The sequence below is a fragment of the Ranitomeya imitator genome, chromosome 1 (genome assembly GCF_032444005.1).
Source record: "Ranitomeya imitator isolate aRanImi1 chromosome 1, aRanImi1.pri, whole genome shotgun sequence".
Taxonomy (NCBI): Eukaryota; Metazoa; Chordata; class Amphibia; order Anura; family Dendrobatidae; genus Ranitomeya; species Ranitomeya imitator.
This window is the reverse complement of record NC_091282.1, coordinates 1,011,032,208-1,011,048,706: the sequence shown is the minus strand read 5'-3', so window position 1 is coordinate 1,011,048,706 and position 16,499 is coordinate 1,011,032,208. Positions and strand designations below refer to the sequence as shown.

At 40.2% G+C, this 16,499-nt stretch overlaps 1 protein-coding gene across 1 annotated transcript in view; it reads left to right on the top strand.

The window, feature by feature from the left end:
- Nucleotides 1–16,499, top strand: part of SLC7A11 (solute carrier family 7 member 11) — a 478,205-nt gene that overhangs the window by 44,789 nt on the left and 416,917 nt on the right. The window contains exon 2 of the mRNA XM_069743955.1: nucleotides 7,043–7,169. Within this exon, the coding sequence (XP_069600056.1) occupies nucleotides 7,043–7,169 (127 nt within the window). The remainder of the gene's footprint in view (nucleotides 1–7,042; nucleotides 7,170–16,499) is intronic.

Genomic DNA, 16,499 nt, shown 5'->3' with positions numbered 1-16,499 from the left:
AGGTGTTGTGCTGCCCTGCCACTAGCGTCTTGTCTGAGCAGGTTTTTAGTGCCACCATAACAGAGAGGCACTTTTGCCTGTGAACAGAGAATGCAGACAAGCTCATTCTCATAAAAATGAACAAAGCCTGGTTAGCCCACATTTTTTCACACCACCAGATAACAGCAACACATGAAGTATTTGTAATATAATTTTTTTACTATGTAAGCATCGAAAAATTGTTCAATATTTTATCGGTTTTATATTGCTCATCCATAGACTATTCCGTGGTTTTGAGTAAATTTCGTTGGTATATAAACCTCCCAATACTTGTTTACAAAATGTATTGGTATTATATATTCATAGACTTTTACATATTTTGAGTAGATTTAAGTGTTATATACAGTATGCCTCCAAAAACGTGTTTAAAAATGTGTTGGTATAATATTGCTCATCCATAGAGTATTACATATTCTTGGTTACATTTCCCTGCTATATCAACCTCATGCTGTTCTCTTTCAATTCAGCACTTTTCCCACCCATTTGAAAATTTTCACTGCCCCAGACCTCTTTGTAGGGTATACAGGTAAAAAGCTAGGATTTCCCATTGTCTCCATTATACTCATTATTCAAAACGAGCGTTTGAGTACTAGGAATTTCTCGGTTTGTGCAACGAGCACCCAAGCATTTTAGTGCTCACTTATCTCTAGTTGTGATTAAAGTAAATTTTATTTTTCATTATTTTTAAATAAACTGTGCATGAGGAGAGGTATTTTTCAAAACCAGAATATCCGTTAATGTGTTATTGTTGGACATGTGGTTCTTCTAATTATGTTCACTATATGACACTTTGACTAACTATTCATCTGTTAGCTGTGGAATTTAGTACAATCTGTCTGAAACCTGTATATTTAAAAAAAATAAAAATAAAAAAAGTAAATCAGCAGTTTTATAGGTGTTACAATATATCACAGGGCTGCAATACTCTAATATTCATAGCTCATTATTACTTTATCACACCTTGTGAAACAATGTATAGTAAACCATTTAATCTCTAGCGCTGGCAGATAAGTGCAGGGCAGTTCCTGGGTGTTGGAAGATTCATTCACCTATATCATGGGATTTCCTGGGATATAAATCTTCTTATAAAGCATTAAAATTGTATGGCAGAACTGGCAGTAAAATGTTCCCTGTGGGTATAGTCTGAAACAAAAAGATTTAGTTCTATAATTGAAGAAACTTCTGTCATTTGAAGAAACGCCTAGAGTCACACTAGATCTGTTTGTACAATACATACTGTACATATTTGTGTCATCATTTAGTCATCAACCTATGAATCACAATCATTAATAAACAGGACACTGACAGGCTGAAAGCATAAGGATGCATATACAGCATGGCATGGCACTATGCACTTCTTCACCCTCAAGAGCTTACAGTTTATTAGATTGACTCATGAATATCATATTCACAATGGTTAAAGGGAACCTGTCACCCCGTTGTGCATTACAATAGTGTATGTAGTGTACCCTGATTCCCCACCTATGCTGCGAAATACATTACCAAAGTCGTCGTTTTCGCCTGTCAATCAGGCTGATCAGGTCGGGTGGGCGTGGTGACATCGCTGTTTCTTCCCCAGCTTTCCGTTATTGGCGTAGTGGTGTGCGCATGTCCAAGTGCCGAATCCACTGCGCGCAGGTGAAGAAAAAGCGCACGATCTGCGCTATTACCCTTGTCATCGGTGGGGGCGGCCATCTTCCTGAGGCCGCGCATGCGCAGAATGAGTGCTCTGCTGCACGGGGCTTCAGGAAAATGGCCGTGGGATGCGGGTTAATTAGACCCCTGGCACATACACCTGTGGTAAATAAAATGGCTTTACTGTCCCATTAGCAGTTTTGGCTTTCTTTGCTCTGGTGCTTCAAGGGTTAAACTGCTTAGTTAGTTAATTAGACCCCTGGAGTTCTTTGTCTTGGGTTCGATCAGCTGTTCTGCTTTGTTACTCCCAGCAGGTATAAGAACCCTCCTCCTTGCTTCTGACTTTGCCAGTGGTGGTTACCACTACCTGGATTGGAGGTGAAGGATAGAGTTCAGTGTTTGGAGTAGGCATTTGGAGAGTTTTTCATGAGTTGGTTTGCATGTTTATCCTTATCCTTTCCCAATTGTTGTCTTACTTCCTATGCCTCCTCTGTGTCCCATTCTGTTGTTTTATGACTGTATTTTTATGATTGTAGTTTTATTTTATCCCTGTCTGTTTACCCCTGTATGTCTGGTTAGTGTTTACCTATACACTTAAGCCTCATACCTCCCTGAGTGGGAGAGGGAACAGATTAGGGTAAGATATGAGCATAGCAAGGTACGAGACCCCGACATCTCCCCCATCTGAGGTAATCCAGGGAACAGGGATAGCCTAAGGTGCCCCTAGTTCGAGGGATCAGGTAGGTGTCCACAGTCAATATGTTGTAAAATGAAAGACACACCATGCTTACATCCCTTCAGAACCACATATACAGCAGTGCTATCAGTTCAGAATTGAAAACAGCCGAAAGGATCCAACTAAACTGATCTACTTTTCTAACAAATGTGGACATAAATGGCCTTTATGGAAGAATGAAGCCCACAAAAGCTATTCATTCAACTTGAAAACAATGAAAGCTATTACTGCTATGCATGAAAAAACAGAAACCGAGCTGCAGAAAAATATTATTATAGCAGTACTGGCTACAACTGAAAGTAGCACATTTTTCGGATTATAATACAAAAAGGAAAAAGGAGGGCACCACCAAAGAGACAGTCAAAATAATGATGAAAGTAGGATCACCTACAGCAAGTTATTGCAAGACATGAACAAAAGGCAAAGAAGGCAAATGCGGAAAAATCCAGGGATCACCAGCTATAAGAGTGAAAAGCAATACTTTGTTTGATAATCATACATGCAAAGAAGAGGGGACAATATTAAAAACATTTTAAAACCAAAACATGGTAAGTTCATATGTCATGCCCACAATAAGGCCCTCCACCTAGAAGAACTGTTCTGAGATATGCGTGGCCCCAAATACGACTCATAGATAAGTTGGTCTACCAAGCTAAAAAGTAAATACAAGCTTATAAATCCCAACCTGCCTAGCATAGAATAGGTCTATGTTCACAGCACCATGTGAAAGAAAGATAAGTTGCACCTATAATATCACAACTGCATAAACATGAACAAACATACTGGAACAGGAGGAAAATATGAGTTCTACTAGGTATATATACGAAGTATAACAAAGTTTATTGAAAATATAACAAATAATTACACAAACTAATATCAGAAAAACATACATAAAAACACATGTGCAAAAGATAACACACCAGGGACCACAGGGCCCGCTACTAGCCTAATCAATATGTGCCCTGACAGCGTCCGCTCCTAAAGTGCATGTGCATGTGCAGAAAAGTAACAAGGCACTGGTAAGTATATCTGCCAGATGATATATATGACTAGCCTCCCCAAAGGAAAGCAATACATAGTCCCCACACGGGGGTAATAGTAATAAAGGAGGGCCGGCAGATGCTTACCAATAGCTATGACAGGCGGGTCCTGGGTAGGGTGTGCTTTCCTTTGGGGGGGCTAGTCATATATATCATCTGGCAGATATACTTACCAGTGCCTTGTTACTTTTCTGCACATGCACATGCACTTTAGGAGCGGACGCTGTCAGGGCACATATTGATTAGGCTAGTAGCGGGCCCTGTGGTCCCTGGTGTGTTATCTTTTGCACATGTGTTTTTATGTATGTTTTTCTGATATTAGTTTGTGTAATTATTTGTTATATTTTCAATAAACTTTGTTATACTTCGTATATATACCTAGTAGAACTCATATTTTCCTCCTGTTCCAGTATGTGATCTTGAGTGGGTATAATCCTTTGGTGCTTTTTGGGCGAATTCTCGCCCTCCCTACTGACGGGAATATGTCAGTGAGGTTTTTGTGGCTAACATGAACAAACATGTAGGATCTAAATAGGACCAGTGGTCGGTGCTCATAACAAGTGAGCATTTCTGTAATACACAGGTGAGCTGATCATCGCCTATGAGTAGCAGAGGAGATCAAAGTAGTGTAACTTCTAGTGTCCCATGGAGACTATTGAAGCATGTAAAAAGTAAAAAAAAGTTTTAAAAATATTAAAAAATAAATAAAAAAAAGTTCAAATCACTTCTCTTTCGTCTCCAAATAAAATGATTAAAAAAAATCAAATATACACATATTTGGTATTGCTGCATTCAATATAAAAAAGGATTAATCTGATAACTAAACGGCATAACGAGAAAAAAATTCAATACATCAGAATTACGTTGTTTGGTTGCCGCTACAGTGTAACAAAATGCAATAACAGGCAAACAAAAGATTGTATCTACACCAATATTGTATCAATAAAAGTGGCAACTCAATGCACAAAAAATAAACCCTTACCAAGCCCCAGATCATAAAAAATGGAGATGCTACAGCTCTTGGAAAAAGGCGCCATTTTTTATCACATTTTGGATTCTGTTTTCACCACTTAAATAAAAAATAAAAACTTAGACATGTTTGGTGCCTATGAACTCATAATGACCAGGAAAATCATAATGGCAGGTAAGTTTTAGCATTTTGTGAACATGGTAAAAATAACATTAAAAAAAAGCTGTGGAATTGCCCTTTTTTGCAATTTCACCACACTTGGATTTTTGTTCCTGTTTTTCAGTACATGACATGTTAAAATCAATGATGTAGTTCAAAAGTACAACTTGTCTCACAAAAAACAAGCCCTCACGTGGCTATATTGACAAAAAACTCTGGTCATGAAGGGGTTAAAAAGAAGCACAATGGACGTGAGATAAATCCTAACATCTTTGTTGGTGCTGTAAGATGTTGCATTTTTGACACAGCAAAAATACACAGCATTAAAAAACTCAATGTGGGGACATAGACTATTTTTTTTTTTGCAGTTTGCCATTGGAAGTTGTGACTGCCTCCTTTCTGACTTTGTAATCTTTCCGTCAGCCCAAGGTACTTTTAATTAGTGCTGGTTCCTACCTGCCAATTTAAATTGTGGGTTTACAAGCCAAGAGAGGCATGATTGCCCATTTAAATTGTAGGCTTATAGCCCAAGAGAGGCATGTTTAGGATGTTAGGACCCATCAGGGAAGTGTCACCTTGCCGTAGTTGTTGGGCACACGTGACTTGGACAATTTATGCGCTAAGAATCTTCATTTTGTGTAAGTACTTTTTTTGTAAGTACATTTTATACAGCAACAATATAGTGTAGATCACGTGTTTGCATATATCTTGGTCCTTACAGAGTGCTGCTGTGTCCTTTTTTTCGTAGCCTGATTGTGTCACAACAGCTGCACCCAGTAACCTAGAATTCAGGGTCTCTTTGCCTACACTATGCTGCTCTCAGATGAGGCAGCAAAAACGTGCTGACAGATTTCCTTTAAAATGTGTCACTATTGTGGTTGTGTAACCACCTGGAAAGCATTTTTACTACTGACGTGTTTCGAGTTTCAACACTCTGAGCGTCATGTGTAAAAATGTTGCTATCATTCAGATGACTGTGTTTGTTGATTTATGCATAAAAATGTTACAAGTGTCATCAGTATTTTGACTCTTCATTTCATTAGTGATTTTCACATATGGATGAATAAATTACAAAGCTCCTCCTATCTATTACAATGTTAATGTCGGACATCACATGGATTGTACACTGATGCCATCCATGCGCTCTCTGTAATCTTCACCAATTAATAAACTTGTATTTGTAATTTTCATGCATAACACTTATAAAAAAATTATATGTCTCCATGATTTTTGAACATGCTCTGCAAAAAAAACTTTGACATGTGAACAGCCTCATAAACTTTATTGGGTATGTGTTCTATCAATGAAAAACACAGTACATTTGCCTGAAGCACAGACATCTGAATAGAGCCTTATATCTGTTAGGTGTCGAGTTCCCGCCACTGCACAGGGGGAATCTCGAACCATCTCCGCTGCGGTCTCTAATTCTCCTCCAGCCACAGTGGAGCCTGCTCAGCAGAGACATCGGTCCCAGCGTCTGGCTCAAGCTGATACTGTGCGGCTGGTTACTGCTGTCCTTCCAGGCTCAGCCATTGTAACCAGTACTGATCAGCGGCCAGCAGGCATCCCTGGGACTAAGTCCTGCTTTTCTTCTTCTGAGCATGTCTAAAGGACGACCTCTCATTTGAGGTCGGGGGTCACATGCTCAGGTCTTGTAGCAGCTCCTATTAGACCAATAAGAAGGTCCCGGAGAGCTTCCGCTATAAAAGGTTTGCATGGCCACACGGCCATGCGCTAGTATAAACTTACTAATGTGTGTGTGTGGATGTATGCCTGTTGATGGATGAAAGCTCCGAATCATTCCCATCCCTAGAGTTGTTCACTGTTTGCGAATGATGGAGTAATCTAGCCCCAGACAGTGCTATCCAAGCACAAGAGCATGATCCTTACAGCGTCTATCCAGCAACGACCGTCAGTGTGGCACCATGCACAATCAGTGCGCTTTCCTGGCCCTAGACTGGGTAGTTATTGGCGTCCACCTGTGTGACACTTATGCACTCTCGTGCGGTAAATATTAGTTAGTTTTACCCTGGCACCACGGTTGCGGCGCCGAGCACTAGTGGTCTAGAGGGACTCTTCCCCCTGTCCTTGGGGCAGAGTTCTGTGACCTCGCTCTAGTGCTCATTCTGCTGTTCGGTGACCCGGTGAAGCTGCAGGGTAAGTCTCTGCTTTCATACTGGGTGAAGCTAACCCATGTGTGAACACGTTATACTGCCATATTGTGTCCGCCATTACTTAGCAGCAGGTTCCATCTCTGCATGGTGGACCCTGGGCTGCGAACGCACCTCTTATCACTCATTATGTTATTTGGTGCATTCCGCCAGCCCTAACAATATCGAAATTTGAATTGGATTCTTTTTAATACTTCAGTTTGCACTGTCACATACTGTTCAGATAGTCACATAGTGTAGATGCAGTTGTATCCCAGTTGACAATGAATCTGATCATTGATTTTGTTTCTAGGTGCCCTTTGTTATGCAGAACTTGGAACGTGCATAAAGAAATCTGGGGGCCACTACACATATATTCTTGAAGCTTTTGGCCCATTACCGGCATTTGTGAGAGTATGGGTAGAACTGCTTGTTATTCGGTAAGTAGCTTTTGTGGAATTTTCCTTTAGTTTAGCCTTTATTTTTAAAAAATGAACATTTTAAACTTTCTTCTGCGAAAGAATGTAAATTCAAAGAGGGAGCAAATTGTCAATGCTGAATTTTGAAAGGACTTCAAATGACCCAATGAGTTCTGCTTATAGAACCTACTTTTTACCACCAAAGTTGGTTGCTTTGCTGGTCTTTGCAACGCCACAGAGGAAAGCAAATTAGTTCCCTCAGCACTAAGACATGCAATATAACAAAATAATTACTGAATAAGAGATTTAGAAAATTACTGCATCCAAATAGGATGAAAAACGGGGCTGTTCTACGCCAAGTTTGCACAACCATATAAACAGAGGAGTAATTGAACAAATAGAAAAACTTTATTTATGACATATAAACATGCAGGAGTTAAAACGTAGCCAAACGTGCTTGCAGATAGAGCCAAAAAGTTATGGTGGCACCACCACAGGGCAAGCAAAACTGTAATAACATCTATAAATCATTAATAATATAACTCAGCCCTAAACCAAATGACTATAACAAATCTAACCATATACAGCAGGGACACTAGTAGTACATCATGTCATATCAAGACATTGAAATCATGAAGCGTGCCCATAGTTGTATAGCAATACTCCCAAGTAATGCACTGATGATGACAACAAACCAAAGGGTAAAACTAAAACTAAGTGAGGATGTAGCTTACCGATGCCCAGGTGGTGGTGCCACTGCCCCTATATTTCGGCAGCGTGCCTTTGTCGGGGGGGGAGGAGTACGTTGAAGCTTCTGGGCATAGTCACTCAATTAGTATCAGGCCTATTTAACAGTTTAGTTTTTTTTTCTTTTTATAGAACTACTAGCTGAAGAGCCCGGCGTTGCCTGGGCATAGTAAATATCTGTGGTTAGTTATAGCACCTCACGTCTCTTATTTTCCCATCACGCCTCTCATTTTCCCCATCACATCTTTCATTTTCCCTCTCACAGCTCTCATTTTCTCCCTCACACCTCTCATTTTCCCCCTCACTCCTCTTATTTTCCCCCTCACTCCTCTCATTCCCCCCTAACACTTGTCATTTCGACCTCACATCTGTCATTTTTGGATCACTCCACTATTTTCCCTCACTCCTCTCATTTTGCACTCACACCTTTTCATTTTCACCTCACACCTCTCATTTTCACATCAGTATATACATGTTTGTCATCTCCCTTATATATAGTATACACCTGTATGTCATCTCCTGTATATAGTATATACCTGTATGTCATCTCCCCTGTATATAGTATATACCTGCTGTGTGTCATCTCCATTGTATATAGTATATACCTGTATGTCATCTCCTCCTATATATAGTATATACTTGTATGTCATCTCCTCCTGTATATAGTATATACCTGTGTGTCATCTCTCCTGTATATAGTATATATCTGTGTGTCATCTCCTCCTCTATATACCTGTATGTCATCTCCTCCTGTATATAGTATATACCTGTAGGTCATCTGCTCCTGTATATAGTATATACCTGTGAGTCATCTCCTCCTGTGTATAGTATATACCTGTATGTCATCTCCTCCTGTATATAGTATGTACCTGTATGTCATCTCCTCCTCTATATAGTATATACCTGTGTGTTATCTCCCCTGTACATAGTATATATCTGTATGTCATTTCCTCCTGTATTAGACCTCGTTCACACGTTATTTGGTCAATATTTTTACCTCAGTATTTGTAAGCTAAATTGGCAGCCTGATAAATCCCCAGCCAACAGGAAGCCCTCCTCCCTGGCAGTATAAATTAGCTCACACATACACATAATAGACAGGTCATGTGACTGACAGCTGCCGGATTTCCTATATGATACATTTGTTGCTCTTGTAGTTTGTCTGCTTATTAATCAGATTTTTATTTTTGAAGGATAATACCAGACTTGTGTATGTTTTAGGGCGAGTTTCATGTGTCAAGTTGTGTGTGTTGAGTTGCGTGTGGTGACATGCATGTAGCGACTTTTGTGAGATGAGTTTTGTGTGGCGACATGCGTGTAGCAACTTTTTGTGTGTCGAGTTGCATGTGACAGGTTAGTGTAGCAAGTTGTGTGCTGCAAATTTTGCGCATGGCGAGTTTTGCGCGTGGCGAGTTTTATGTGTGGTGCCTTTTGAGTATGTGCAAGTTTTGTGTGAGGCAACTTTTGCATGTGTTGCAACTTTTGTGCATGTGGCAATTTTTCCGCGGGTGCAAGTTTTGCGTGTGGTGAGTTTTCCCATGAGTTGAGTTTTGCACGTGTGGCGAGTAGGGTTGAGTGACCTTTACTTTTATAGGATTCGGTCGGGTTTCACGAAACCCGACTTTTTCAAAAGTCAGGTCGAGTGAAATCGGCCGATCCTATAAAAAAGTCGGGGTCGGGGTCGGCCGAGACTCGAAACGCAATGCAATGCATTGGGTTTCCATGGTTCCCAGGGTCTGAAGGAGCGGAAACTCTCCTTCAGGCCCTGCGATCCATATTTTAGTGTAAAATAAAGAATAAAAATAAAAAATATCGCAATACTTACCCTCTGACGCGCCCTGGTACTAACCGGGAACCTTCCTTCCTTAGAATCAGCCTTCCAGGACCTTGCGGTGACGTCGCGGCTTGTGATTGGCCGCGTGACCGCTCGCGCGACCAATCACAAACCGCGACGTCACCGAAGGTCCTGGAAGGGCTGATTCTTAGGAAGGAAGGCTGCCGGAAAGAAGCAGGGCGCGTCCGAGGGTGAGTATATTCCTATTAGGTATATACTCACCCTCGGACGCGCCCTGCTTCTTTCCGGCAGCCTTCCTTCCTAAGAATCAGCCCTTCCAGGACCTTCGGTGACGTCGCGGTGACGTCGCGACTTGTGATTGGTCGCGCGAGCGGTCACATGGGCGGCCGCGCGGCCAATCACAAGCCGCGACGTCACCGCGACGTCACCGCAAGGTCCTGGAAGGCTGATTCTAAGGAAGGAAGGTTTCCAGTTTGTACCAGGGCGCGTCAGAGGGTAAGTATTGCGATATTTTTTATTTTTATTCTTTATTTTACACTTAAATCTGAATTCCAATACCAATTCCGGATATAAACATATCGGGAATCGGTATCGGAATTCCGATTCTAGATTCAAAAGATCCCGACCTTGCCAAAAGTCGGCGACTTTTGAAAAATTTCGACCCGTTTCGCTGATCTCTAGTGGCGAGTTTTGCGTGAGCCTAGTTTTGCATGTGGTGAGTTTTGCGCGTGGCGAGTTTTGAGCAGCGACTTTTGTGTTTTGACTTTTATGTGGTGAGGTTCGTGTATATGTGGTGAAATGTGTGCTGAGGGTGATATGTGTTCAAGCACATGGTAGTGTGTGGCGCATTTTGTGTGTGTTCATATCCCTGTGTGTGGTGAGTATCCCATGTCCGGGCCCCACCTTAGCAACTGTACGGTATATACTGTTTGGCGCCATCGCTCTCATTCTTTAAGTCCCCTTTGTTCACATCTGGCAGCTGTCAATTTGCCTCCACCACTTTTCCTTTCACTTTTTCCCTATTATGTAGATAGGGGCAAAATTGTTTGGTGAATTGGAAAGCGCGGGGTTAAAATTTCACCTCACAACATAGCCTATGTTGCTCTTGAGGTCCAGACGTGTGACTGTGCAAAATTTTGTGGCTGTAGCTGCGACGGTGCAGATGCCAATCCCGGACATACATACACACACACATACACATTCAGCTTTATATAGTAGATCTTGTTATGTGACAGAGGGGCCATTGAGACCCTGAGGCACCAGGTCCAGTTGCAACACTAAACTCTGAGCTACGTATAGTTTCTCAATGCTACACCAATAATACAAATGTCAGCTATTGCTTTGTTCAGATTGATTTTGAGCATTGTGTCAGAAGAATACAGCACATCAGGAGGTTTTGCCAAAATGTGCCCCCATCTGAAGGCTTGAGCACATTGAGGAATGGAAGCTTGCAGTGGCACATTTTAGCCATAGGCTTCAATTTAAAATTAATTTACAGGTTTTAAGCTTAAAATTCCCAAGTATGCCAAATTTATTAAATAATGTGAAGTTAACAAATCCTTTGCCCTCTAATAGTCTAAGTATTAAAGGAAGAATATCGTCTAAATCACATGTTGTGTCTGTCAGTGGCGCAGGGGGTTGCTCTATACAAGCATTTGCTTTACATTTTGGCCTAGTGAAAGCTCATTAAGAACTGTTTATAGAGATTTCTGTCACTCCAAGATAAGAAACATTAGATACAACTGGAGACCAAGTCATAAATACATAGGAGGGGCCCGACTAATTTTTAATAACCAGCCAAAAAATTAGACCCCTAAGAATGAATTTTTATTAACATTTTAAAGCGTATAGGACTCATCAAAACAACACATATATATCAGAAAGAAATACCGAAGTTAACAAGAAAAAAAAAGATGATCACATATAAGACTTATACACATAAGACACATTATACACAAAATAAGATTTATAGACATACAATGCCTACAAGTAGTATTCAACCCGCTGCAGATTTAGCAGGTTTAATAAGATGCAAATAAATTAGAGCCTTCAAACTTCAAACAAGAGCAGGATTTATTAACAGATGCATAAATCTTACAAACCAAAAAGTTTTGTTGCTCAGTTAAATTTTTATAAATTTTAAACATAAAAGTGTGGGTCAATTATTATTCAACCCCTAGGTTTAATATATTGTGGAATAACCTTTGTTTGCAATTACAGCTAATAATCGTCTTTTATAAGACCTGATCAGGCCGGCACAGGTCTCTGGAGTTATCTTGGCCCACTCCTCCATGCAGATCTTCTCCAAGTTATCTAGGTTCTTTGGGTGTCTCATGTTGAATTTAATCTTGAGCTCCTTCCACAAGATTTCAATTGGGTTAAGGTCAGTAGACTGACTAGGCCACTGCAACACCTTGATTTTTTGCCTCTTGAACCAGGCCTTGGTTTTCTTGGCTGTGTGCTTTGGGTCGTTTTCTTGTTGGAAGATGAAATGATGACCCATCTTAAGATCCTTGATGGAGGAGCGGAGGTTCTTGGCCAAAATCTCCAGGTAGGCTGTACTATCCATCTTCCCATGGATGCGGACCAGATGGCCAGGCCCCTTGGCTGAGAAACAGCCCCACAGCATGATGCTGCCACCACCATGCTTGACTGTAGGGATGGTATTCTTGGGGTCGTATGCAGTGCCATCCAGTCTCCAAACGTCACGTGTGTGGTTGGCACCAAAGATCTCGATCTTGGTCTCATCAGACCAGAGAACCTTGAACCAGTCAGTCTCAGAGTCCTCCAAGTGATCATGAGCAAACTGTAGACGAGCCTTGACATGACGCTTTGAAAGTAAAGGTACCTTACGGGCTCCATTGCGGTGGAGTACGTTACTTATGGTATTGACTGAAACCAATGTCCCCACTGCCATGAGATCTTCCCGGAGCTCCTTCCTTGTTGTCCTTGGGTTAGCCTTGACTCTTCGGACAAGCCTGGCCTCGGCACGGGAGGAAACTTTCAAAGGCTGTCCAGGCCGTGGAAGGCTAACAGTAGTTCCATAAGCCTTCCACTTCCGGATGATGCTCCCAACTGTGGAGACAGGTAGGCCCAACTCCTTGGAAAGGGTTTTGTACCCCTTGCCAGCCTTGTGACCCTCCACGATCTTGTCTCTGATGGCCTTGGAATGCTCCTTTGTCTTTCCCATGTTGACCATGTATGAGTGCTGTTCACAAGTTTGGGGAGGGTCTTAAATAGTCAGAAAAGGCTGGAAAAAGAGATAATTAATCCAAACATGTAAAGCTCATTGTTCTTTGTGCCTGAACTACTTCTTAATACTTTAGGGGAACCAAACAGAATTCTGGTGGGTTGAGGGGTTGAATAATAAATGGCCCTCTGAAAAGACTTTTCACAATTTAAAAAAAAAATAAACAAAGAAATAACATTCTTTTTTGTTGCAGTGCATTTCACACTTCCAGGCTGATCTACAGTCCAAATGTCACAATGCCAAGTTAATTCCAAATGTGTAAACCTGCTAAATCTGCAGGGGGTTGAATACTACTTGTAGGCACTGTATACCTGTGCAAAATAAGCGTAGAGAAAGACTGGACTATGCAAAACTTAGAATTTCATCTGCAGTATAAAATATGGCTGATTATGATAATATGAAAGAGGTTGCCCACCACTGGGGACCAATTTTTTATAAGTTAAATGCATGCACTTTGGGCGAAATATTTTTTTCAATGAGGTCTTATTACAAATATGTCACATACTGTACTAACCAGTACTTCTGTCCATTTAATGGCTGCAGTTGGGGAAGCATGTGACCAGACCAGTCTTTCAGCCTATACCAGTAGAAAAACAACTTTCCCATTAATGGTGTTTTACATCTGGAGGAATCTGATGGACAGGTCTGGTCACATGCACCTCCATCGGCAGCCATTTTATGTACAGACTTGCTGGTCAGATTATGAAGAAAGCTGCTCTAACAAGAGAAAGTAGCAAATTCCTACAACTGAGACATTTTCTGCGAGCTTGCTTTAACAGTCTAAAGGAGAACTTTGTAACTCTTTTCTGTCTGTCTTTTCCTGAGATCCTCTCCACATGATTAAGTACCACAGACAACATTAAAAGTGAAAGTGCAGCAAAACAACGAGCCTGTTTAGGAAAACAGTGCAACATTTGTAATAAAAGCCAACTGTAAAAAAAATTAAAAAAAAAATAATAATAATATTAATAATAATTTTATTTATATAGCGCCAACATATTCCGCAGCGCTTTACAATGCAGTATAGACCAATATACAGGCATTTAAGTTAATAAAAAATCCTCAAAGTTGGAAATCTCCTTAAAGATCAGACATTTTCACCTCCCCATGCCTTTTGAACTTGTCATCCACTTAAAAAAATAACACGTCAATCTTGCTCAGACAAAATGGACTCCAAACTCACTATTGTATCATGTGACACAGCCTGTTATTGCCTGTGGAGAAGGAAAAGTGAGGAGAGGTGAAGAGCAGGGAGAAGAAACAGGCAGAAGGAGAAATACAAAGATTGTGGTGAACTTTCTAGCTATTCATTTACGACATTGCAGAGCTTATTCCCATCCAGACAGCTCAGCACTGCTGTACAATTCCTTCAGTGCTGCTGCAGCTTGTCTACCAGATATGGTGCTGTTGTTTAGTACTCAAAAGACATACTGAAATTTTGGAAATTTAGGTTGTGAGTCCCAACGGTTACGACTATGTCTATGAAATGTAGTGGAATTAATGGAGTCACACAAGTGGATAAAAAAATATGGTAAGTTGTAGACACACACAAACACATTATTCTGACAACTTTCTTGTGAATACAGTTACCCTTTAAATAATAAAGCAGCACAGTCATACAAATAACATTATGCATGTTCTATTTATTAATAAGTCTGTTCAGTAAGAAATAGGTAATTGAGACAGATTTAGTAAATTTGTTGTCTTTGTCTCTATTCTGGATATTAGCAGACGAATCTATGGATAAGGAGGTGACATCCCGGTGTTTGGTCACTGTGCCATTTTATCATTCTGTCTATTGAACAATAGCTAACTGCTTGCATATAATATAATCATAGGTTTTAAAATCGTTTGTGTTTTACATAACACAGAAAATGCGGCATTCAGATCTGTGCTTGGTATTATACAAGTGACTTCCTCTGAGAGATGGAAGATTACACAGTAGAAAGCTTTTAAAAATATGCAGTGTCTTTTCTCTATTATCTATCATTTTAGAAAACTTTTGAGCGTCCTATAATTGATGCATTTTCTTCACTATAATCTAAACCAGCATTTCTTCGATTTTCCTAGTTTTATGCTGTTAGATATTTTCACAATTTATATCTGAAAGTAGATGCTACTCTAATATCTGCCGCTATGTACTCTTACCAAATTTCCATTCACTTTGCATAGATTCACATATAGATCAAAAATTGGGGTTGAAAAACATTATCTACAGAAATAATATCACAGGTGTCTGATATTTCATTTTTCATTTAAAAGTGTTCTGTATCAAAAGATGGAATTGTAAGGCTTTGCTATGGTCATGTTAACTTAGGCATTATTCTTGACCAAAGATAACCTCTGGAAATCATTGTCAGGCATTACTGACCACTGTTTTTTTTCATATCTATGCCTCATTTGCTATGGAGAAGTTTACAATGTAAAGCATGAAAACTCCTCTGTTGTTTTTCAGAAGTTTTAAGAAAATAATAAATTGTTAAAAAAGTGTATATTACAGAAAATATTGCAGTTTTTACACTGAATATTGAGCCTCATAATAGCCTTCTACTATAGAGTTCATTTCTCAACTCATTTATCCTCACATACAGGATTTCAAGGTAATACCTTTGTATATTTATTACATAGTCAAATGGTCATTACTGGTCAAAGCTGATTTCCTCCGCTTCCTGCAAAATGACCTCTGCACAGGATTCAAAGCATGCCCTGAAAACTCTAATATTAAAGTAAATGAACATCTTCAGCATACAGGTTTTCATAAGGTCTATGTGGTTTCTGTAAAACAAATTTCTCATTGCTCAGATTAGTTAAATGACCCCCACCCTCTTCCTGATCAGGTACAAAAAACAGTGCTAAAAGAATATTAAAAATTATCAAAAAATAAAAAAGACTAGAAAAAAATATAATTTACTATATAGCTTTAAAGAATCACTCACATAATTTTTTTTTACCTAAATGTATGTGAATGGTTAGTGTGGTGTAGTGTAAGTGGGATAATATACTCACTTATTGCTGTCTTCTCCAGTTTCCACCTCTGCTCCATATCTGTGACGCTAAGTCACTTCTCATGAACAAGCCGTGAATCAGAACAGTCAAGGGGTTTAAGGTCAAGAGCCAGGAGGGTACATCATAACAGATGGAAGAGACAAAGGTGTAGTCAGGTAATGGTCTGAAGTCAGAATACTAGGAGGATAACGGATCAGATCAAAGGGGCTAAGCAAAATGGATGGTCAGAACGAGGTCCAAGGTCAAGCAGCAAAATGTTCCACAAACAAAGAACAAGGTACAGAGAAACAAACCACACAGAACTGAATTTGCATCTGGAAGCGATCTGGAACTGACTACCCAGCTAAGTAGTTAGGCAATCGCCTGGGACAGGGAACACCTGAAGAACGACCAGCACCTCCCAGTCTCAGATTGGATGGCTGAACTGTCAATCAATACACCAACATCTCGGCAAGACAGTGCACCAGACTGAGCAAATGAGCTGTCAGTCAAAGTAGTAACAGCTTTAACAACCCCTGGCAAAAGATTGGGTGGTAAAGCTGTCAAGCTGTAA